Source organism: Tauraco erythrolophus, chromosome 9, assembly GCF_009769465.1.
Source record: "Tauraco erythrolophus isolate bTauEry1 chromosome 9, bTauEry1.pri, whole genome shotgun sequence".
Classification (NCBI taxonomy): domain Eukaryota; kingdom Metazoa; phylum Chordata; class Aves; order Musophagiformes; family Musophagidae; genus Tauraco; species Tauraco erythrolophus.
The window spans coordinates 3,214,985-3,240,503 of record NC_141473.1 but is presented as its reverse complement, the minus strand read 5'-3'; the positions used below and the strand labels follow the sequence as shown (position 1 = coordinate 3,240,503).

General features: G+C 41.0%; 2 protein-coding genes across 2 annotated transcripts in view; one reads left to right on the top strand and one right to left on the bottom strand.

Annotated features, from left to right (window-relative positions):
* INSYN2A (inhibitory synaptic factor 2A) overlaps nucleotides 1–21,677 on the bottom strand; it is a 31,613-nt gene extending 9,936 nt beyond the window's left edge. Inside the window, exons 1-2 of the mRNA XM_086616515.1 lie at nucleotides 20,575–21,677; nucleotides 886–957 (exon numbers count right to left, since the gene is read on the bottom strand). Coding sequence (XP_086472641.1) covers nucleotides 886–957; nucleotides 20,575–21,677 — 1,175 coding nt within the window. The remainder of the gene's footprint in view (nucleotides 1–885; nucleotides 958–20,574) is intronic.
* Nucleotides 1–25,519, top strand: part of DOCK1 (dedicator of cytokinesis 1) — a 316,175-nt gene that overhangs the window by 121,086 nt on the left and 169,570 nt on the right. The window lies entirely within an intron of this gene.

Genomic DNA, 25,519 nt, shown 5'->3' with positions numbered 1-25,519 from the left:
TCCTTCACTACAATATAGGACATGCCAAAACAGGTCTCTTGGCTGATAAATTTTAGGAGGGGATGCTCTGCTTTAGGGAAATCTGAAGCAGTATCCTTTCACGATTTGCACCTGATCTGTTTCTAGTGAGCAAACTCCAGGTGTTTCCTTCTGGAGGAGAGATTATAGCAGGTACAAAGAGTCTTTAACAGAACCTGTACAAAGTTTGTAATTTTTTTAATCCGTTTGACAGTAATGAGCAAACCTGTATTCACTTTACAGAACCACACACCTTCACAGCAGGTCTGCTAGAGGAGCCTTTTGTACACGTACGGCAAATCTTCACGTGTCTGCTGCGTGAAGACTGCAAACATCTGATTTAAAGAAGTTAGTGGTGCTGTTCATCTTGGGCAGGACATGTTTGCCCTGCATGTTTTCAAACTTCTTCACTAATACAAAAGTACATAAAAGCCTAGGTAGCAGTGCCATTTTACTGATAAAACTGTCTAGATTGAATCTGATTCTCTTCTCTATAGATTCTCTCTCTCAAAATCACTGAGTCCCGTTGTTACCGCTACAGGAATCAATTTGAAGTATGTTGACTTGATGCACAGAAAATGCCAAATATCTTCAGCTATGTGAACGTGAAGCTCACACCTTGTAACTCTTCACGTCCGAAAGCTACAGCAGTAGTAGTGACCATAATCATCTATTCTTGATCTGACAAATTTCAGACTTGGAAACAGTCTGTTGAATTCTATTAATTTCGTGAAGTTAAATTTATTTTCTGTTTTTAAACTGGTTTTGTGTTATTGAAAAATCAAGGCTAACAATTGATCTTGCATTAGTGAATAGATCATTACCTTCACTCAGGAAAAAGTGGGAATATTAGTATTTCAAACCTACCTATAGATAATACATGCACTGTTCCTGCATGTGTCGCAATTAGCCGTGTCTTGACCAGTCCGATATGAAAGCCTACAAAGACAAAAACACGAGGTCATTAAAAAGTAATTTGTTTTAACATGTTTTTGCCTTCTGTGCTTCTTTTCATAGAAATCAGAACTTCAGGAATTTTTTTTTTTTTGAAACTTTAATATTGAATACAAAAATCTAGCCATTAGGAGAACAGGATCAAAAATAGCATTTTCCACTTCACTGAACAATGGGAAGGATGAAGTTAGTTTGGAAAATGAGTCTTTAATGACTGCAAGGAGAAAACAAAAGCTTTATTTCAGTTGTATTTTTGTGAATTAAAGGGGAAAACAAGAAGGAAACCAAGTTAGGTGAACCTCTTTTTACATAAAGCTGCTGTGTACCAAAGTGATGAAGCATCACTGTAAATGGACACGCTCAGTTTCCACAGACGTGACAGTGCTGGTTTGCTGGGGTTTTTCTGCTTTCTCAAATACATCAGACTTTTCCTAGTACTAAAAAAGGCATCTATTTAGAAATTTTGTCCCTCTGCAATGGGGTCCGAAGATCTGCTGTAGTGATGTTTGTGTCTAAAAAAGAAGAAAATGTAATGTAAATGCCAGTTCCTGTGCTCGCCCAGCCTACAGCTATCCTTTGTCACGCTTTGGATTGAACCCTGTTACAGCAGTGTCTCTTAATTTATCTACTTATTGTCTCTGACTTGGTCAATCTGAATTAAAAAGTTTTTTTTTTTAAGGTAGGCAAGTACGTTTTTGTACATAGAAAATTAATTAAATTATATAAAAAAAAATACTGTTGCCTACCTAGCAACACGAATGTTCTTCCATGCAAGTGAGGTTAAAATCAAAATTCCTAAGTCAATATTTCTGTAGCTATACTTCCTTTTTTTTTTGTAAAATCACAAACTTAGAATCTTTTAAATTTTTTTTCAGTTTGTGTAAAACAGAGTAGTATCTGCAAAGTTTCTTCACAGTTGTTTTTATAAGAAATGGGGAAATACCTCATCTGTGGGATTTTGACGATGTGGAAAATAGGTCCGGTCTGGATTACTGAAAGGAATGCTGCTGAAGTCAGAGTCTACCCTGAAGACTTTCCTTACCCAAACAGTTCAATTAATTGACCTCAAATAATTTGGCATAGGCTCTGCTTAACAGGACATCCCTGCACCTTCCCTGCCCTTCGCTGCCGTTGCTGTGGGGACAGAGAACCTTTTTCTCTGCTTCCCTGACAAAGGAAGAATGATGAAAAGTCCAACGTTTTGCAGAAAAGTCAACTTAATTTTTATGTCACAAAAATATCAAACCTGTGTAATATAAAGTATTAATGGGAAAGGGCATGCAAACTGTTTCATGTGCCTGCCCCTAAGACGGAAGATCAGCATTTCCTAAATGGTGCAGGCTGTTTGTTTATCTTAGTGAACATACTGGTTTCTTTGAAAATAATCATCTGGTCCTGTGTCACTTTTCCTTACAATTTTAAAGGTCTGAATATTGGTTTAAAAGTTTATTGCGTCACTCTAGGATTTTATACAGACTTAAGAATTTGAGGAAAGAAGAAATTTATTGGTGTGAGCTTGAAGGCAAAGGGTGAACCTGAAGTTTGTCAGACCAAGCTTGTCTTCACAGGTGACATTTCTACTGCCACTCTGATTACTTTGGTTATCAATTATTTGGGGTAGTGTCATGGCAAAGTGCTCTGGGCCTGTGAATACAGCTCCTTGGCACAGTGGTAGCACAGGCAGCAGTTCCTAATGGGGCAAATCTACTTCTTTTTAGAAGATGAAGAATAATGCAAGATAGAGTTCTTGCTGATCTCTTTGGTTTGTGGTATTTGAAGTGGGCTGGAACACTCTGGATTTAAAATTTGATATCAAGTAATAATTCAGTGGCCTCAGAAAGACTTTACATTCAGGGGAACGTACTCAAATTAATAAGATTGCTAAATTTTAGCACAACAACAAAGCCAGATGTGCAAAAGAACTTGTACAAAGCAGAATTTTTATATTATGTACTATTCCTTATGGAGGGGAGGGGAAAAACAGTATTGGTTTATATTTGATTATATTTACTTTTTAAACTCTCGAAGAAGGTTGAAGTAATACCTGTTTTTCAATTCCCCTTTTAAAATCTTTCGGAAGTTGACATTCAGATTGTCACCACACTATTAAACTTGGACTTGTAAATTTTTTTTTTTTTAAGCTGTTGATCAAATACTAAAAAGTCTTGCTAGAGATAGAACATTTAAAGTTTACAGATCAGTTGATGAAGGCCTTTATTTACTGAGGACATAAAGTTAGTGATCGCCTTCAGAGGAACACGGCACAGTTGTCTGAGTGCCTCTTTATAGGTAAAGGCATAAACACACTGCGTTGGGTGCCAGGTTGTTGTTTTTTTTTTCCCCATTAGGTTCCAGTTGGGATGTTTCCATTCATTTTTGTAAGCCTGCAAACTACCCTTCGAGTACACGGTTAATTATCTGGCTCGTAGACTACCAACCTCCTCCTCCTGGCTGCCAGTCCCTCCTGTTTCTGCACAGTGCTGCAGGGTTTACGGTGTTCGTGCTCGACCTGCCTCTCTGCTCTGCTGTTCAAGAAAGAATTTAATAATAGAGGTTTTCACGAAGTTTTTTCCAAAGTCCAGTGTTTATGAAAGCAAGCGCCCAAGTTATTTATCCTGCTAATGCCTGTCCCTGTTATCCTTTGAGACGAGCCCTGTGACAAACAGTGACATCTTATTTGTAGAGCTCGTTAGGAAAATGGTGGGTTGTATTTTAGGACTGTGCCTGGTGCTTTGAGGGATTGGCTCGGAAAGAGCTGGATTTCTGGCCGCAGTTGTAAAAGCACGGTGGCTGGGTCATCTGTTTACAGGGAGTCTTGACAAGTGTGTAGTTTTATTTTTCCTCCTAATTGGGGTGTTTGAGAACTATGGCTTTCACTGATGGGACTGGGAAAAGGTGAGAATTTCTTGTTTGAAAGGAGGGATGAGGGATATATCTGTGTGTACTGAAAACCGTGAGTGGACGAGAAGAGGGATAAATGGACAGTGGTGGCATATAGTATCATAGAATGGTTTGAGTTGGAAGGGACCTCAAAGATCATCTAGTTCCAACCCCCCTGCCATGGGCAGGGACACCCTCCACTACACCAGGTTGCTGAAAGCCTCATCCAACCTGGCCTTGAACACTTCCAGGGATGGGGCAGCCACAGCTTCTCTGGGCAACCTGTTCCAGTGCCTCACCACCCTCTGAGTGAAAAATTTCTTCCTTATATCTAATCTAAATCTCCCCTCTTTCAGTTTAAAGTCATTGCCCCTTGTCCTGTCACTCCATGCTCTTGTAAAAAGCCCCTCTCCAGCTTTCCTGTAGCCCCTTTAGGTACTGGAAGGCTGCTATAAGATCACCCCAGAGCCTTCTCTCCTCCAGGCTGAACAGCCCCAACTCTCTCAGCCTGTCTGAGAGACAGTGACATATCCCAGTGACAGCCCACTCAATCTGGAGTAGAACTTGGAAACACTTCAGCAAGAAGTCATATGGGATTAAACACTCAAATATGAACTAGAGTATTAAAAATGATACAGATGTGTCTCTGAACCCCTACCTTCCCTGTATGCTCACACCTGTAAAACAGAATCATAGAATGGTTTGGGTTGGAATGGACTTTAAAGATCATCTAGTTCCATGTGTACGGTCACTACCTTAGTTACAATGATGGTTTACTAACCAGTTTCCACCAGCACCCCACCTATCTTAGCAAACCAGTAGTATTTGAGTGATAAACTCAGTGAATGATGGTGGGCTGGTTACTTATTTAGCAAAAGCCTCACTATATTTGGTCTTAATGTGGATGTGCCAGTTCAGTCGTGAGCTAGAGTCCTGCTTCCATAGCTGGCAGTGGTTTTGATGTCTTATTAAAAATAAGGTATCATGCACGCTTTAGGTTAATAAACTGTCTTTCTGAAAACTGAGTTTTCAGTATTTTATTTAAATTAGTTTCTAAAGGGTATGATGATCTTTAAATGCCCAGTAATTCCAGGCTTTCTGATTCTTTAAAAACATATTTCCTAGTTGATGGCATAAAGCAGACTCGTTAAGCTGATGAAAATGGTCCTTTGATATAAGTATTTTAAAATGATATGGTATTTGGATGATCAGTTCAAGATATGATTGCTCTGCTTATATGTTCAGCACTGCTTGGTTTCAGCATCATTGTCATTCACAAACTGTACTGTTTATGGTGATACTTTTTTTTTCTAGTCAGATGTAATTTATGACGAATTTTTCTAAAAGCATCATTTTCCGTATTGAATACATCCACCTTTTCAGAAATTGTTTTCCTTTCAAACTATGGCTTTAGTAATGTTGTCTTCTTTGAACCATGGGATTAGTCAGAATTCTTTGTAAGCCCCGAGAACACTCCTGGTGTCACAATGTTTGGTTTCTGTACAGCAGTTTGATAGCTCTTTAGCCAGGACTGTGTTGTGTGTTACTACAGTATGAATTCAATTATTTCTATAAAAATTAAACTCATGAAAGAAATCCGTTGTTGATAGCCCGGGGCTTTGGACTTTCACTTTCTTGTTTTCACATAATTATCTACATAAACATTTGCATGGAATTCATCTACTTCACACCAGCAAAGATTTTACTATTGGCATAATGTTTCCAGGTAAATCTTAGGCGGTGAGGTTAATCCGCAGCACGGACGTAATGAAAAATGGAGCTTCCTGTCGGTGTTGGCTGCTAGGAACAGTTTGGGAGCACAGTCTGGATACCAGGTTCAGGAGAGCAGAGTTCTGGGTGATTATGCTTTCCTTGTGAGATGGAGTATTTTGAATAAGCTACTTTTTTCCCCTCCCCTTAAAAATAAATTGAAGAGTATTTCTTCACTGTGAGGGTGCTGAGGCACTGGAACAGGTTGCCCAGAGAAGTTGTGGCTGCCCCATCCCTGGCAGTGTTCAAGGCCAGGTTGGATGAGGCTTTGAGCAACCTGACCTACTGGAAGGTGTCCCTGCCCATGGCAGGGTTGGAACTAGATGATCTTTGAGGTCTCTTCCAACCCAAACCATTCTGTGATTCTATGGTATTCCAGTTCGGAAGAGCTCAGTCTAGAGACCAGTCATTGATAAACTTGTTGATGTGTTTCTCTAAGAGCAAATCCTGTAAAATGTGAAGTTTTTCACAAAACAAAGACTCCTACGTTTTCTTTTTAGAGAAATGAGAGTTGATTGTGGTCTGTTTTAGATCCAGAGTGGAGCATTTCACTTTGTACTGAGTGAGATGCCTGGGAGCCAGGAGTTCCCCCCCAAGCTACGACTCCCGCGGGCAATGTACTTCACATAAAAATAATCTCAGCATTAAGCCTTGCAGCTCATTTCAGCAATCTTAACATCTTGATTTTGGGAATGCCTCATTGGTTCCAGTGTAAGAAGTATTACATTTTATAACTTGCTTCAGTCTCTCATTTTTTTCATCCATTCTTCAAGAAGGTTGAACTCACTCACTGCGAGGTAGTGGTGACCCGTCTGATGGGTAAGCTGGGGCACCTCTGTTCTGCTGTGCCACTGCTTCGGGGTGTGGGTATGCCCATGATGCCTAATCAGTCTTGGGAAGAAGAAAATCCGTTAGCCTTAAAGTGAAATGGAGATCTAGTTACATTCTTGGTACTGAGGTGTGACCAAAAATTGTGAATGTTGAACAAGAGGTGGTTGATCCTGCTCTTATGGTTATCGTCTGTCTCCTGGCCTCTTCCTGGCTCTCCTTGCATGGTGTGGTGGTTCCTTGGGTGCTCCTGTGGGCTCTTCGATGTGGGGGTTTGCATGTTTGTGCTGCAGTGTGGCCTGCTCACTTGAGGTCTCCTGAGACATTTGAAAGCGGAGAGTAAAGATCTGTATCTTACAGGATGGATCTGCTGGTATTAAGATGTGAGGTGCAGTCAGAGGGCAGCACTTGGCATCTTTGCCATTTATACAAGTTCCTTCTTCCTCGCCCTACCAATAAGCAACTCCTTATTTTTTCCTCAGTGATCATAGTATGAAAGATGTTCCAGTTTATATTTGGAAAAATATTTATCTTGTGGATGCTGAAGGAAATATTCTGGTTTAATTAGGTCGCTTTCTGGGTAATTGGCTAGAACTTGTACTAAGTTATGATTTTTTTTTTTCAAAAAACAATAAGGAAAGTAGACTTGAGCGTGATATTATTATTTTTTTTTTCAGTCCTATCAATATAGCAAAGTAAACATGACACTGTTCATTCCTGGTTTGATGGGATGCATGCTGATCTGCAAGAAGGGAACTGATTGCACATACTGGAATGTTTCATCAGCTTCCCTGGTATTCATATTATTACTGTGTTTCATACTACTTTAGCGTGTTTTGATACACACTAACAAGAAGTCATTACTCCAGCAGCTTCATTCTTTGATACCTTACATTTTGCATATTTTCTTATTTCATATGGATGCATGCAGACAGGCATGGTTAGTCTCGTGTGTGGTGTGGTACTGTATGGTCCAGGTTCTGGAGAAGGGATGGAGATGGATTAGTTGTCTTGCTGTGCCTGCCTCTAATTGACTGTGCCACCTTGGGAAGCATATCTCATCTCCATACTCAGTTTTTCACGTATGCTTGTTATCTACAGTGCATATTATTTTCAGGAGGCTTTCATTTTATTCCGTTTCTTTTAGCATTCTTGGCACAACCTGAGCTTAACCTCAATTAACACTTCCAAGCATTAAAATATTATAATGAAGAGCAACCATTTTGCTGACATGGACTGGCAGTAACTAATAATAGGCTGCAATTTTCAGAGCAGCCTAAGGGAATTACACCCTCTAAATCCCTGTGAAATGCAGAATTTGTGCACCTGCTTGAGGCTTTTTTTGAAAATACCAACTGTAACATCAAAATCTTTGCATTTGAGTAGGGTTTTTTTTTCTCTTATGAATTAGAGACCCCATTGAGCTGAGAGAGGGAAGCTTAGATATGTATATGTGGATTTTTTTTCCTATTGTTCAGTAGGTAGCTAGTGAAGGGGCACTAATTTAAGTATCCTGGACATCTATTTAAAACAAAGAAAAAAAAGCCATCTTACTAAGTGATTTAGGAGGATAGATCTGTTACATGTGGATGTCTTCCCTTATCTGCTGGGATGTAGGGAATACTTCATATTAATTGGGTTCCTTAATGGCAGGATGGTACAGAAGTGGCTGTGTTTCAGAGTGTGTTTATGCTCTGATGGGTATGCTCTTTAGATGATATTGATGCTCATCACGCTTTTGATGTATTACCACCAACGAGGAGGATAAACAGACTTCAGTAATTTTTTTGTTGTTGATTTTTTTTTTATTAAAATGTAGTGAAACAAATTATCTTAAGGCGGCAGTGGGCCTTTGAAGTGGTTTTGAAGTGACAGTTCTGGCCATGGTTCTCCTTAAGTCATTCTGTTTCCATGCATGGCCTCGTCCTGCTGGGACTATTTATAGCATAGCTGGTTAAACACACTGATGTTATCTGTTTTTACAGAAAATGGTTTCAAAATAAATAGCCCGATAGAGAACTTTTCAAACCCCTTCCTACTGTAAAGTATTAACAGAACTAATATTGCTAATAACTAAGCATCAAGAGAAAATTATCCATACTTACTATTAACAGAATTTGCCTTTTGGCAGAATAACAGGACTTCACTGTGTCACGTGTGTTTTAGTTGTCTTTATGACTTTTGAATAAGTCTTATTAGGTATGTAAACTGCAGGAAAATCACTTGTATATGTTGTGCAGGTTAAAATAAATGCTGCTTAGCCATATAGGTCAACTCTAATCTAGGAAAGATTTGCCATTCCAGCTCGATGGAAAGCCTCATAGAAAAACCATATGTATCAGCAAAATCACATTTCTGTTGGATGAATTATCTGCCTCTCGTTGCCTTAAGAACTCATGTTCTGCTGTCAAACCAGCAGGTATGTACAGGTAGAAAACACCTCGGGTCAGCCTTTGGCTCAGATAAAGATGTTCTGGTTTCTAAACCAGTAGAAAAATTGTTGTAGCTGTACTGCTGCTGTGGTTTCATTACATTCATAATTACCAATTAGCAGTTTTCATTTATAGATGATAGTGGTACAGCCTGATAAAAATCAAGAATAATCTTGTGCTTTGAGCAATTATCTTGAGGTTTTTTTGTTTGATGTCTACAGCTGGATGCAAACATTGAATTGTTTCATGCTTTTCAGAGGTATGTTGGGTTTTGGTGTTTTTTGGTGGTTTTTTTTTTCTCCCTGGCTTTCACCTACAGATTTTTCTTTTTACCCTGTTGTTTGTTGCCATTGCTGATTTGGTTCCCCAGTAGAAGCCCTGGGAGCACATCCTTGGTGTGTCTCCTAGTAAACATGGACCCTTACTTGTGTTTGAGAGGATCTGTTCCCTTCTGTGTGACAAAGTATGGGTCAGCTGGTGCAGCAGCGTGGAAGTCCTTAGAGCAGCTAGACAAAGAGGTGCTTCAGTGTGCCCTGCGTCAGGTCAGGTTGTCTTGCATTGAACTTCACAGAATCGTTTGGGTTGGAAGAGACCTTAAAGACCATCCAGTTCCAACCCCCCTGCCATGGGCAGGGACACCCTCCACTACACCAGGTTGCCCAAAGCCTCATCCAACCTGGCCTTGGACACTGCCAGGGATGGGGCAGCCACAGCTTCTCTGGGCAACCTGTTCCAGTGCCTCACCACCCTCAGAGGGAAGAACTTAATTATATTTGCAGTAGATTGGTTGTGTTTCAGTTACGAGCAGTAGCCAGCTCTTTGTTACTGCTCTGTAGCTCTTTGCAGAGACCTGGGAAGGGCTCTGGAGCTGTCGAGCTGTCTCGTACTTCCAGCACTGACAGCTCCACCCGACTGGAAGCTGTTGCCTGACTTTCTTAGCAAAGTCACATGCAGAAATCCTACAGTACAGCACTCAAGCACAAGACAGTTTGCTTCTGGAGTATGTTGGGAGCTGGGGAGTGCTCACTGAGAGCCACACGGGTCTAAGCAATACCAGCTATGCGTCCCTGATCTCAGTGTCAGAGTGCCAGAGGCACTGGGTACTTGGGCACAACATCATCCTCTCCTCCTTAGCTTAGATCCCTGACCATCATCATCAGTGAGGTGGTTTTCTTCAAGTGATTGCTATGTGAGGATTAACTAAACCTTGACGAACAGAGTTTTCCTCTCTCTGAGAAAAACGACAGCCCCAGGAGGTGCAGGGAGCGTGGGAGGCAGCCCACGGGCTGCACGGATGCACTGTTGGAAGGACCAAGGATGGGTCTGTGCTGATCAGCGACTGCGGCCAGGCAGCCTCTGGTTGTCATCAGCATAGCGAGGAAGACCATAGCCATCGTGCTGGGTACAAGTATGTTTTAACACGTGCAGAAAAACAGCAGAGAGAACACTGTGCAACTTCACTAACTCATTTTTGAAAGACTTATTTTTTTTAACTTACTGCAGAGGATCCTCTGACGCTCTAAAATAATATCAGAATCTTTTTTCCACTTTTTTTTCCACTATCTATCTTGTTATTACAGGGCTGATATTATTCATTTGGTTTCTGAAAATACTTTGAAATGTACAGAAGCTCAATGGTGAGATTTTTCAGACTGTTTCCAAGACAGTAGTTTGTTGTCTTTTACTGAATCCTGACAGTTGGAAGCAGATGACTAATTTTCTTTTTGAGGTATTTGCACTGTGGGCGTATGGCATGACTCCCAAGACAGCAATTCAAGTGCTTTCACCCCGTAAATACATTTTATATTATACTCAGGTTATTCAGGGAGCAAAATGTTTTTTAAAAAAACAACATATTTTAATAGGGCTGTCTAGTGATTTTAAAAAAATCCACTGGGAACGGAGAGAATTAAAATGTATTTCAAGTGAAATCACAAAATCTTACTGGAATTAGGTGCATCGAGGTCTAATGTGTCTCTTGAATATTTGTACCTCTGTTGTCTCATCAGAAAAATCAGGAGGATAATTAAAATGTCAAGTCTTTGTATTAATAATAATTCAGGGAATTTATTTGCTCTAGCTGAGTGGCAACTGTATCGCTGGTGTGTAATTCTTAGGCTGAACACTTCCAGTGGGTTATCAGGGATCACACTCCAGTAGTTACACAAAGATGAGGTCTGTCTCTCTACCCCATGCACTCTAAATTTCTCTACCGTGCTTTGCTCCTGACCATAGTTACGTGGATGCCCCAAGACTTTTGAACCTGCAGCTCATCATCAGGTCTTCTGCACCCCTCAACTGCAGCTTCGGAGCATGTTATGTTCCTCTTGCAAGTTCCTATTTCTCTTCCACCCCCAAATCCACCTAATTTTAAAATTAATTTCTTCTGCGTGTAATTTTTGGGACTAGCTGGGGCGATGTTTTCAGTGGTGTAGTCCTCCAGGCAGGGATTTTTGCCTGATCTCGTGCCCTCACACCTCCCTGTTGCTCCTACCCCGAGCTCAATTGTTTCTCAGCTACGGAGCGATGGTTCAGCTCCCTGCACTGTGGCTAACAGCCCTTCATCAGCCACAGCACGGAGATTCATAATTGCACAGTTTTAATGCAAATTAAATCCTCTCCACCCATCAGGCCAAAGGGTGTTTCATAGGGGTGAACTACTAGTGCGTTGGCGGGTGAGTAACTACTAAAACACACCACCTTGGATTTCGCTCGACTCGGACTTTTAAATGAAGAAGGCTGCTCAGAGGCATTGTTTCTGTAAAGGAGGGAAGACAGGAGAAATAAGTCATCTGTGGTATTTTTTCCGTAATTCCAAAGTGATGGAGATTTCGGTGCACACTCAAATACTCCGTATACATTACGTATAGAAGCCTATACCAGCTTACAGTGATAACTACATCAGCCATACTATATGCAAACCAAAGAGCTTGTTTAAAATATTATGCAGTAGCATAAAATTGAAAATACGGAGTACGGTTGCTGGCCACTGATTGTGTGGTACTTGCAAGAACGATGGGGAATTGTATGGAGAGAGAACCAGCAGGACAGACCTTAGAAGTGCTGAATTCTTTTTTGGTTGTAGCTTGAAAAACTTTGCGGGTCTCAGTACTTTCTATTTTCTCATTTCCTTAAATAATGGTAGTTTGAGATCTGATTGCAGTGCAGGAGAATCCTTAGAATAGCAGTTCAACATCTGCTTGAGCTTTGTACACAGATGCTCAGAAAGCTCCCATCCCTGGGAATTTTCTTTGAGCATATATGTACGACAATGAAGTAAATGAATCTCTACATTTACCAAAGAAATTACCTAAGTCATGCCAGATTGAAGTATTCCAGAGTGTAAATTGCCCTGTTAATGTCAAAATACTTCTGGTCATCTCTACAATCCAGTCGCTAGTGCTGCTGAATTATTAGACCACACTCAGGTTCTATCATGTCTTTTCAGGATATTGGAGCCAAGAAAAAAAAAACTTGTAGTATACTCAGTACAGTGCTGCTGCTCCAGGAGATGCAAAAACTGTCACAATAAACTGTCACAAAAAAAAAAGCTCTGAATTGTCCAGATTTCATTGAAGTATTCAATTAAACTGCTGCTTTTCTAAGTGTTTGCTTATAATATGGAAAAAAGGGTTCAGTGATGGGGAAGAGTAACCTCGTGCTGCCTGCAGAGAGCTAATACGTGTCCGTGCCCCTGTGCTGGACTGCTCTGCTTATTTTAACTGGGTTATCTGTTTAGTCATGTCTTCCAAATTCCTCTCTATTTGCAAAGCCCAAACCAAAGCCATTAAGAGAAGTTATGGAACAGTATAGACCTCCTTAATTTTTTTTGAGGTCTGAGCCAAGAACAGTTCCTGGATCTGTAATTAAAGCAGCCAGCAGTGACACGGAGGTGGCATGCAGGGAGGACGGACAGACACCTGCCTAGGAGCTCCTCACTTCAGAGATGTCACCCTCCTGTTTCTGAAACAGATATTTGAGTCCAACTCAACGACTCATCGTCTCCAATGCTTGCTTCCCCTCAGTTCTGGAGTTCTGGGAATGTGTTGCAGAGGAGTTTTTTTAAGACTGAACTGCGTGTTTACGTCTTAATTCTGAAACCTGGGAGCCTCAACAGTTTAAAACCAAAACGTCCCTTTTCAGAGAAGTCTTTTTACTAAAATTGTCCAGTCAAAATCCATTTTTCCCTAGTCAGGATAAGAGATGAGTGTATCTTTGTGTAAGCACAGGGGCTCAGAGGTAGGTGTCAGAAATCTGGGGAGTAATCTCTTGGCGAATGAACAACAGTGAGAAATTGGACACTATAAAGCTCATTTTGTCTCATTTTTACATGTCTGGGTAGGTACCTGGCTCATTGCTCGGGCTCTTTGGATTGTAATGCTACCGACAGTCAAAATGCAGTTATTAAAGGATTACTCTAATTGTGTAAAGTGAAAACTGGTAATTCAGTACCTAAATAACATCCTCTTTAACAGACTGATTTAGCAGAAAAACCTTCCTTGCAGGTATGTAATTTGGACAGCTCGGTGACAGTTGGAAAAGCTTCCCTTATGATCCACAGTAATTCATATGGATATATTTAGCAAGAATGTAGTCTGCTTATGCTTTTTTTTTTAATTGTTCGTTATGAGACTTCACCAGTGTTTCCAGATTAGAATTCTGGAAATTTGCTTTTATTTGCCTTTATGTCACTGCAGCTTTCCTGATGGAAAAGTCTTGAACCTTAGTTTGACTTCAAAGCCTGAAGTGCTGCTGAAATGGGGAGGTGTGGTGGTGAATGATATTTTTATGTTGTTTTTAAAGTCTATTGAATAGCAACTGGACATAAATCAGGTTGTTTTTCTGAATACTTCAAAAACTTTTTCTTCAAATTGAGCCTATATAGTATATGCAGATTAATAGCTGGAATAGATTAGCAAAAAAAGTTGTGTTTTCTGAGACTCAGAACGTTCCTGGTGTCGTTTTTTTTTGAGAAAACAGAGCAAATGTGAAGATTAAGTAACTTTGCTAGAAAGATTGTGTTTTTTTTTTATTTGTTTGCTTATTCTATGCTTATTCCACATACTGGTTCTTGCTAACAGTTCACTTTTCATTTTCATTCATCATCATTTGCTTGTTGAAAACCTCCTACCGCTCTGTTCCTAACAAAGGATGTTTAATAGCTGTAAGCGAGCTGTGACAGTAGGGTTATTTCACAGTGCTCTTTCTCTTAAATGTTACAGTATCAAGGTACTCTGAATACATATCTTCCAGGAATGTCTGTGAACTCTGAAAGTTCGCCCTTTTTCCCCACTCTGACAATTTGATCTGAAGCTTTGATTGTGAGCAACAGAAGAAATTTGTCCAACTCCAATGAAAAATCCTATCCAAAGTATAAAACCTGATTGAGTTTTGAAGGTGTGTGAAATACTGTGCTATGAAATACTCGTGCTACCTGCCCTTGTAGGTCTGTCTTCAGATCGTTTCTTAGGGATGTAATTCAGAAAAAGTGCAATACGGGGTTAAACTTTGGGAGATGCTGGATCTTCTACTAATGATCAACTTTAAATACTCAGTTTTCATTTGGGGTTACTGGGAGTTTTAAATAAGAGGGCTCCAGGCTGCTCATATGGACTGACAGTGAGTATTGAAATATTCTCCATGAGGAAATACGCCGTTTTGGCATATAATGCAATTTTTCCAGTGATGAGGTACGTCGAGTTGTGAGAGCCGTCGGTCTGTGGCATACTGCTAGGGGGGAATGCAGAAGGCTGGCCTGCTGTTTTGCAGCTTGGAAAAAACCAAGTTGCTTATGGTGAGGGCAGGTAAATGGACTTTTACGGCATCTTAATACTCATCCTGCTTTCAGGGAAGGGTAAGGGAGTGTCTGAGGGATGAGGGATGAATTCTACTTGGGGAATGAGCACAGAGCAATGGGATAGGACCTGTCACGGCATCCATATGTAAAGAATTTGTCTTAAAACTGCTTTAGTGACCTAATGGAAAAGCATAAATGACCACGGAAAGCATTTTGCTTGAATATGGCTCAAAGTTTACAGTGTGACACGTAACGCGTTTTGGGCAATGATGAGGCTCGACAATTCAGCTATTAATGATTAGAATTAACTGCATACTTATAATGTTAATACAAGTGGCTGTAAGAAAAGGAAGAGGATGTTGTGTTGCTGTTGGAACTAGAAGATAAAACCTGTTACTACAGGAGTCAAATGCTTCCCTCTAAGAATGATCTTTGTGGGAATAGCAGAAAAAACAGTAGGTATGAATTAGAATATAACCCCCCCCACACACCTAACCATCCACTGGCCCAAGGATCACAAGATCCACAAAACACTGATTTGTGCAAAAATGATTTCTTTTCCTTGACTAAGGAAGATGCATCCAAAGAGATTTCTTGTCTCTGCCTTAAAAAGGTGAATTGTTATTATCTCCAAGGTGTCTTGGTCCATCTACATTCAGGCAGGATCTGTAAACAGTGCGTGCTCTGAAATGACAACTGGAGTGAGGATGAAGAAAGAAGGATTTAGGAGGTGGTCTCAGGTAGAGTAATAGTCAGAATGAATGTTGACTGTTTGAAAGGGCAGGAAAAATGGATGTATGTAAAGATCACAGAGTTGTCATCACAGCCTGTTCCGCAGGACTGCTCTTAGTCTGTTAAAACCTGGTGGCACTCAGTGTATGATATGATTTGTGCATCACAGATGGAATTTGTTGTATTCTTTCTGGTTTTCGTGTATTTATTTGTAGCACAGCTGTCTTCTGCTGTTAAGCTTATCTATGTATTGCTTCCCTCCGTTGCCAGGTTTTCTCTCAGAAACAATTTTCTTAAACTTTTCCTTTGCCATGTCTGTAATTGAAAAAAAAAAACAACAAAAAACAAAAAAAAACAAAGCCAAAGGGGAGGAAATCCCAAACAAGACCATGTCATATTCCTGCAGCTAGCCCATTCCTTCCAAAGGCTGTGCTTTTGGAGGCTGTATTCTTGTGAACTCTTTAAGCTTTCTTTTCTCCTCATGTGAAATAAGGAGTTCTCCAGTTATTTTAAGAGTATTGGCTTGTGTATGTAGGTGGATTGAGTTAGACAGCAGAGTTTGTTACTACCTTTCTTTGCTCTGTCTCCTTCGTCTGAGCTGAATGACTGGACTGGACTTGGAAGTAGCTTCTGAAAAGGAGAAAAGCAAACAATCTGGGCAATAATTGGTTTGGTTATCTGCCTTTCATTTGCCATCGTTCCTGAGGCAAGACGACACATTTACGCTCAGCTCTTGTGACCTTGGGGATGATTGCTTGCAGTGTTTTGAAGACAGAAGTATTGGGGTGAGGATGCTTTACACCAGGTAAAGCTCACCTCTCCTCTTTGGTCCAGGCATCCATCCAGACACACACAGTTGGTTTGTTTTCTGCTTAGAAATGGTAAGAGGAGACAAATATTCCTTATTCATTGGAAAACGTGAAGTGACATTTAAATTCTGTCCATGAGAACATGTTCTTTCAAAGCCTCTTCAGAGAAGCCTGGGACTGCTTGTTTCATGAACGTCTGTGGAGAGCTCTTTAAATTCCTGAACCACTGTTGACTAACAAATGAATATAAATTATCTCTGAAACAGGTTCATTTAACTCCTGTCTAACGTGTAGCATTTGGCCTGTCAGAGTCAAAATACTGTGACTTATTTTATATATGGCAAATTGAGTACTTTGTTTATTGAAATTGCTGATTTTTTGTAAAATGAGAAGGGCCTAAATTACTGTTTCTTTTCACAGTAAGGATTTAAAGGGCAGGTCATCGGTGTTCTCCAGCTGCAAAATGTTTTTGATTATCTGCTCATCTTCTGTTACATATTTCATAGGCGGTACCGTGGTTAGCCAGGTTTGGGAATTACTGACTTGTGCTTTGCTTTCAGTCCTGCTGTCCGTAGTGGAGCTCCCTACAGGTAAACAGAGCAGAATTTGGCTTGCCTGATTAAATGCACTGTCTCTGAAAACAGACACACGTGTCTATAGTTGATATAGATTGCTAATAATTTACTAGAAGACAAAGCAAACATCATTTGGAGCATAAAACTTGTTTTGTGTTTGTAAAGCCGCACTTTCCATCATGTGATATTCAACATTTTTTCCACTTGGAGCTGGAAGTCTGAATTGAAGCTGTAGCTCTGTTACTTTTATTCATGCGTGACTTAACACGAAGGCATTGAATGCCTTTTGCTGTGATGTAATTTTTTTGGTAGAAGCTTCCACATAGTAAGGTCTAATGAACGTTTTGCCAAAGATTTAGTAAATAATGATGCACATAAGAAAGGTGGTTTTTTATAATTTCCTTTTATATGGGGGGAGGGGGGTTACAGGCTAGTGATAATGATTTCTAGCCCCATCCCTAAATCTACTATGTGTTATTTAGATAGATTTAATGCATTAAAATTATGCAGGGGCTGATGGTAAGAGCTGTGTTTCCTGATGGCCTGAATTTTGCATCCTATGACCAATAAATGGGGCCTGATCCCAGATCAGAGGAAGAGAGAGGTCACACTGCACCCTCGAAGTCTTGGATTTGGCTGAGTGATGCGAGCCCTTGGCTGCTCTGTGTTTCTCTTCCTCCTCCGGTGGCTTTTCGCTTTCTTTTCAGCAGAGTTGAGTGCTGTATGTGGTTGCTAATTGCAGATAATGTAGTAGTGACATTTTGAAAAGTGTACATGGATGATACTCACCCAAAGGATGATGCTCCTGTCTTCAGAGATGCTGATACGATTTTGCTAGCGTGGACTCATTTAGTGATGAATTGCAGTAATAGCAGTTCAAGACCTACAGCATATTAGTGAAAATGAATCCACTGAGCACTAGTCCCATGGCACTACAACAGCACTTAAAGAACACTGATCTTCTTGGAGGGGAAAAAAATCTGATTAAGAGATATAGCTGCGGGTTTGGTTTCTTATTTGTATTTGCTTCTTTGATGTATGTTACTGTAGAATTTAATATGCATGAGAAAACCTAGTAGAGTGCCATAAACACAGAACATTGTTTTCTCTTTTAGCAGATGGAAGACTTGTGTGTGCTGCGATAAGCAGAGACCTAGCAGCTTTTAATTTCTTGTTATAAACTGACCTAACACCTGGTTATAAAAGGAAAAAAAAATCAACATGCTAAAATTGAGAAGATACGTAATAGTGTATGCAGTGGAGGGTCTTTGTGGCAAAGATGCTGTAGAAATGAATGCAATAATTGAAAAGAATTATTCAAATAAACGGATGGGGCAACCTATTCTTGAAATAGTTGTCTAATTTGAGGGAGATAAAGACAGGCTTCATGTTAATAATGCGTTGATGCTTTGTACAAGAACAGTGTGTTCTTTCGGCTCTGGAGTGTGCTCAGTGCAGAACAGAAATGTCCCAAGCATAATGCTGGACTCCTTTGTGCAATCTCCTTTAAAATCCCCCAAGTGCTAGAAAATTAGAGGGATCTGGAATACAAGAATTCCTAAACCAGGAGAAAATATGCAAGTATGCATCTTCCTTCTTTCCTCATCTCTACATCCTTCCTGTCTAGCTGGGAGGGGGCATGTGTGGGACATATGTCTAGGGCATATGAAAGAATAGCTGAAAGTGGCTCCAAGTAAAGCCTTTTTCTGCTCTCAGTAAGTTTTAATGCTGCACCTTTTTATATTGTGTTTAAAACACTCCCTTTGTCTGAAATCTCACTTTGATTTGTAGCTACTTTGCTTCCAATTTTTATAATTAACCTCAACCACTGGTGTAACTGCCACTGGTTACAGTTAATGCCAAAGAATCATTAAAACATTTTGATCGTCTCTTCCACATACCACAACATGTTTGAAAAGATTTCAGTAAACGTGTGATGTATCTTTAGGTGGTGATTTCACCATTGCTGCTGAACCTACGGGGGGAAAGTAATAAATAGGCTCTTTTTGGTCGAATATGATGTAGTCTTGCAGACTCTAATACACAAGACTGTGTGTAAGAGGCAGCAGAGATATTCTGAAGAATATTTTATGGATAGTTCCAATCTAGGGCTAATATAGGCTACAGCTTTGTCAGGTTCATGACTTCAGGAGGATTATTTGAAGATAGGAGCAATCTCGATAGTTTGGGCAAGAACTCTTTTGTGCTGAGGGCAGGGATACACTCCTAGTGCTGGCTCTGTTAAATGGGTCTGCTTATGTGAGAGCAATAAAGAAATAAGCATTTGCTGCACCTGTTGCTCTGCTATCTGTGGGAAAGGATGAAAAATTCATATATAAGTGTATGGAGGAAGTACTGGTATTTATAGCAGATGACTTTGTGGGTAGATGTGTGTTCATACAGGGTTCTTGATGATCAGATAATAAGTTATGATGAAGAAATGTTTTTCTGTATTTTGTGATTTGACAAGCAGCATGCCACTTCTTTCCAAATCTCTTGCAGTTTCTGTAAGTTAAAGTCAGAAGAATACTTTTTTTTTCTGAGTAATAATTAAAAAAAAAATCAAATCAGTAAGCCTGTGTTGCTTTCAGCTAGATCAAGAAGCTTCCCAGTCTGAAGATCCAGGATTTGACAAGGTCTTCTAAAAATACTATGACCAGCTGTAAAATAAACTAAAAATGCAGAGGCTGTGTTGACAGCATTGTCCAACAGCTAAGATGACTTGTAACGAAAAACATTTTTAATAATTTTTAGTATTAATAAGATGATTTCTACATTCCTAGAGAAAGAGCTGCATTACAAATCTTAGGATGTACCTTTTTGACTCTAATGAAAACATGTGCTGCTTCGAGTAGCACGAGCTACTGCTTTCTAATGTCAGAATCCAGATTTCTTCTGACAAATGATGATTTAATTACAGAAGTAGTTAAGAGCACACAAAGAGTGCACATGCATTTTGAGATGCATTCGTTGAATAAAGATCAGGGAACTAAGGCAAGTAAGTCTGCAAACTGCTTTTAAGGTAATCTAAGAGGTGGGTTGAAACTGTCTAGGTAAAGACAGGTAGTCTTGCTTCTAGTCTACTGTCTAGGTAGTACTGTCTTGCAGTAACTATTACTTGTAGTGCCTTGTAGGCTGATTTAAGTAAGGTAAGTTAGGGGTAAACAAAATTTTGTTTCTTGATGCTCAAGTTTGTTGTGTGTAGAGCAGTGTGGATGCTGTAAAGTAGACTTTGATAGTCAAAGTTTTCATTTAATTTCCTTTAGAAATAAGTATCGTTTAAAATTCAGAAGGTGAAAGTAAACCAGACAAGATTCGTATGCCATTAATGGAATTATATTGAGTTGTAATAATATCCCTTAATCTCAACAAGGTAAGTCTCTTACAGAATTAAGGTTTTTCTGCTGCTTTTCATGCCGTGTGAGGTATTAATGTTAATACAAGTTGCTGATGTGAAAGCATCCTCGCTAATCCTGTTTGGAGAGCGGCTCGTTCAGGAAAGGGACAAGAAGAGGTATTGTAGGTCCTTCGTTAATAGCTACTAAATTACATCCTGGGCCAAGCAGATAGCAAATCTGTGAGTGCTGGGGGTTCATTTCCCTCCACCTCTCCTCTAAAGCAGCACAACTTTGTGCGAGCAGCACCGCGCGTAACGTCTCGGCGTGCTGCGGAGGGGCGCGCGGCGGCGGGTGCGGATTGACACGAGGAAGCTCAGGGGCAGGACGTGTTAGAAAAGGCATTTAAAACAGCGTATACTCATTTAGAAGGCTTCTACTCACCCTTCTCTGTGAGCTTCTCCTTTCTCTAGCTCCTGTATAACACCCAACAACACTTTTATGGTTTCCTGACTGGAGCTGATCAAATTCTCCATCATCTGAAGCTGCGCTTTCAAGTCCACAACTTCGGTGTGAGGCACGATTTGTCGGCATTCCTCGCTCACCGCCATGGCCGTCCGGCAAGGCTGGCTCTCCTCCGTGGGCGACGCGTCGAGCCGGGGGCTCCGCGCGTTACATTCGGGGGCTCGGCACCGCGGCGCGCAGCCCGGCGCGTCGCCCGCCCGCGGCTGCGCCCCGTTCAGCTGCACCGTCCGCTGCGGGTCCCCCGACCCGTCGGTGTCGGCCGTGAGATCCGGCACGTCGGCTTGCGGGGCGTCGGGACCGCCCGCCGGCACGTAAACGGCGGCCACTTCGGTCGTGAAGAGCCTCCCGTGAAGGGGACGGGCGGCCTCCTCGCTGCCCGGCCGCTCCGCCGCCGGCTTCCCGCGGCTGGGCTCCTCCGAACAGAGCTCGGCCGAGTTTGGGAGAGGAGGAGGCGGCGGTTCTTTGGGAGAGCTGTGCAAATCGCCGCCTTCCCGGGCCTCGGCCCCGTCGGCGCGCTCCTCCGGGTGGGAAACGCACTCCGCCGCCTGCGAGCCTGAGCTCCCGCCCTCTTTGTCCTTCAGGTCTATCAGAAACCCGTTGTTTTCACTCTTAAAGCTGTCCACGGTCGAGGTGCTTTTAAGAATATTCCCTTTTTTCCGGTCCAGGGGAAAGGTCTGGTAACACTTTTTAAGATCGGGTGAAGTCTGAACTCCGGTGCTCCGGGTGACGTTGGGTATGGACCGCCGGGCGGGCACCGTCATGTACTTGCGGTACGCCGTTTTGTAGGAGACGGGCTTGGCGTCCCTCCTGTCGGGATCCTGCGCGCCGCACAGCTCCTTGTCCCTCTGCTCGTTCTGCGCCTCGCAGATGTCTTTGAACCTCACCTGGAGAGCTTTGTTCCGTTTCTTGATCTGCCGGTTGGGATCCAGCGCGTATTTCATCTCCAGCGCCAGCGAAGCCGCGGGCTCAACTTCGCTTTCCGAGGCGGTGAGTAGGCATTTGCTGGGCTCTTTACTCACCATGATGCCTGCATTCAAAAACAGGTCAAAAAGCCTCACGTTACAACAGAAATGCCACTTTTCCCCCCAAATGTACAATCTTTGAGCCAACTTGCTCTGCTTTGACCGAAGCGGCTGCCGCTCCCAACCTTTTCGCTCGGTTTTCTTAGTCCCTCACATTAGACTTTGGTGTTTTGCTAGAAAATCGTGATTTTCACCTCGATTTGCTAACACTCAGAGAGGAGCGAGGCTCAACCAGGTTTTTGTGGCACCAGAAGTTTTTTCCAGACCCCTTTTCAGAGGACTGGCACCTTGGCTGCCATGCCGGAGCTGCTCGCTTGGCACGTGGGCTGCCCTGCAAGGGAATGTGGGCTCTTGGGAAGCGACTCATCTGGATTGACTTGATTGTTAATGAAAAATACAGGGAAAATGAGAACCGAGTGGTTTTCAAACAAACAAAGAAAAGTCTAGAGCATCAACTGCCCTTAATGCTCCTTGAAGGCAAATGTTTAGTAGCAAGAAGGGTCGAACTGGCACTAGATTTTACAGTGTCCTTGTGTGTGAACCACATTTCTTGTGTGTAATATACTCTGCAAGAAATTAATTGGTCGTTAGAGGTGTCATCGTTTGGATTTTTTTTTTCAATTTGCCTCATAGCTAATCCTAAAACCTGGATATAGATGATTATTGGTACTGTTGTATGCGTAGAATTTATGAACTATTGAGGTTTGTGGAAGAAGTCAGCAGTGCCTCAATTAAGGTTTTGCTTCAAATGCAAAACAACCCATCCTTTACTAGAAGCAGTAATATGCCTCTATAATAGAGCTTCTCATCCCAAAGGATCCGAAAGCACTCAAAAAAAAAAAAAAACCCACCACAAAAAAACCTGTGATGATTCACAGAAATGACTTAATCTGCTATTGAAATATAAGCACCTCCTCAAGGATGAAAAGATGCCAACTGTTTAACACAGCACACAGCAAAAAAAAAACCTAACCCAACAGCTCTATCTCAGCACAGATCGTATGGGATCTGTAGTAAATGGATAGTTAAGACCTCATTTTTACACCTCATTGCAAGTTGTTGGTTTTACCCTCTTGTTGCACAAATTTCTCCCTAATGCTGAGATTTACTGAATTACCAAATCCCCACTTAATCCAAGTATGCTGCATGTATCTCCTATTTAAACACTGAAGTACCCTCAGAGGGACTCAGAGTACAGTGTAAAATGAGTAGACAAGACTTTCAGGTGTGGTATTTGAAATCTATTTTTAATTAAAATTCTTTTGTCTATTAAATAAAAAATGTGAAAGTCTTGGGAAGTTAAGTGCCACAATAGGGTATGTTTTATAAAGTCAACTTTAGTGGCAGAAGTGAATGAATCCTTATGACTAGTCTATATTTAGTTTTAATTTAAGAAAACATTACGGAGAAATTATTTTCAATGGAAAATTGAACATTTAAGGGGTTTTAAAAATAATAGTAACATTTCCCAAAAGTTACTAAGATACACAAACGTGCATGGCAGACAGTCTCTATACTGCAAGGTTGGACTTCTGGGTTATCAAACTGCTTTCAAAAAATCTCATGCCAATGTGTCATTACTTAATGGTTTGTTTTTTTTTTTTTTGGTGTGTTTTATTTGCCTGGTGCCAGTAATTTGTGAACAACTGAAATATTCTAGAATCCATCTAGTTTGCCTTTTTCTATCTAACTTGCCAGGTTCAGGTAGCAGTCAGTGAGCTGCAGTCATTTCAGAAGGGGAAGTTTCTATCTGAATCTCTGTGATGTAGTAGAAAGTCTGTAGAAGAAAGGAAAAAGAGGGAAGATTCAGGACAAAACCAGTCAAATAATGGAATCTGAGATTGCTAGATGCTGGTTTTTAAACTAGGTATGTATATACAGGCCTAGTATTTGCTACCAGGGTGACCAAGTTCCTTTTTTTGGGGAAGAGAGATTATAAAATGGAAATGGTAGAGGGAAGCCTGCAGATAAAAATGAAGCAGAGTAGGGTGGTGATCTTTTGTACTTTGTGCCCTTACTGGGCTAAGATCTGTCATCTCTCTGCTTTTAATACATAATGTACAAATACAGACACATTTTGGTGGGAGAAAAATATAAATTAACTACATGTGAATATCAAGAATTTTTTATTCCAGTTGAAAATAAGGAGGCAGTGGTGCTTTGTGGGGAATATTAGTATCCTGTACTGGCTGTTTTGGGCTGTCTTTTAATTAGAGTAATGTTTGCTGAGTGAAATTACGCCTTTATTCGAGAGACATTCTGCATACGGAGCCCCACTGCTTCACAGCTTCCCAGGATGGTGATGGTAGGAAATACAGACATCCATCCGTCTGTCTGTCCGGGGGGTGGAATTTTGGAATGCTTTTGTGAATAATGAAGTCCTTTATAAGATACAAACCTGATCCATTAGCCTGCAATTGGACAGACATTAACTTTAGGCACAGCTAAAATATGTTATAAAAACTACTGTCAAAACCCAAAACTCTGCACTTTCATTAATGTGGAACTACTGGAAGCAAATCTTCCATAATGGTCTGGTAAATTAATGAATTTGCAAAAAAAAAACCCTAAATACAGTAACACAACAGCCATTATACCCATTAGTTTTCAAATCTGCTAATGTGAGTTCGTGCACTGCTAAAAAATTGTAGCAAATATTGAAACGTCGCATTTACAAAGATGTGAAATATTCAGTAATTATGCCTGAAAAGAGGGCACACATTTTTATCCATAAAAGAGGCTTGCAAAAATTGGTTGTTACATCTGAAAGTCGCTTACTACAAACATCTCTCAGGATCCCTCAGAGTGGTCAAAGTGGGTTTTCTGGCACGTCGTTAATTGACAGCAGGATCTGCTAACGTAACGTTTATCCTAAAGTATTGGTTTGATATTTTGTTGTACCTCTGGCCTGCCTCACCTTTCAGATTATTTGAGATATCACTTTAATCCCGTAATCTTTGGGGCTGCTGGATGGCTGGGTCTGTTTGGAATGATTTTAATAGATGGAATTCATGGTGTCCACAACCCTGCTGAAACCAGGAGCCTGGCGATATTCTACGGAACAGAACTAGATAAATGGGGTACTGTATTCTGCGATGCAGTTAATTTTAAGCATGTCTTTAATAGCCAATGAATTGATTCTCTAAAAATTGCATGTCTCCCTTTCCCTGTTGCACAGGCCTGATTGATTTAGCTAATCTAGAGTTTTCTATTCCCGCTAGTAGCTCGGACTAATAATTTTATAGATAGCTGTGATTAAGAATGACAACAACCAAAAGAACTAGATTGATTTTTTTTTTTTGGAAGCCTTACTCGGCTCTCGGTGTCCCCAAGGAGAACTGTATGTGCACGTTTGATAAAAGAAGGGTTGAGCGCAGTTGATGGCCAGTTAAATATTTAACGCGGAAGAGTTTATAAAATACTCTTTTGGGTTTGTTTCATTCTTGTTTTGGACAAGGTGTTGACTCAATTTTGGCTTATTTAGGCACTAGTGTTCACAACGTTGTCTCCTGGCAGGCCGTGCTTAATCGGTCAGCATTCGTACCCATTTCCTGGGGAATGGGATCGTGCCATGGGCACAGCCTGGGACACTGGGAACGGAAATCTCCTCGTACCGCGTTTCCTTTCCCTGCACTCCGTACATCTGTAATTCCGCTGCCCGTTGCTCAGCTCCGTAGTGTTTTCTGGAAGACGAGGCTGAAATCTGCAGCTGTGAAATACGATGGAAGCTGCAGGATTTTTGGATGCTTTAGGAAACTAAACTGAGATGGAGTTTCTCAGTTTGTGTGGGTACTGCAGAGTTTATGGCTCCCTCTGTCAGGGGGCTAATAAAAGCTTTGAAT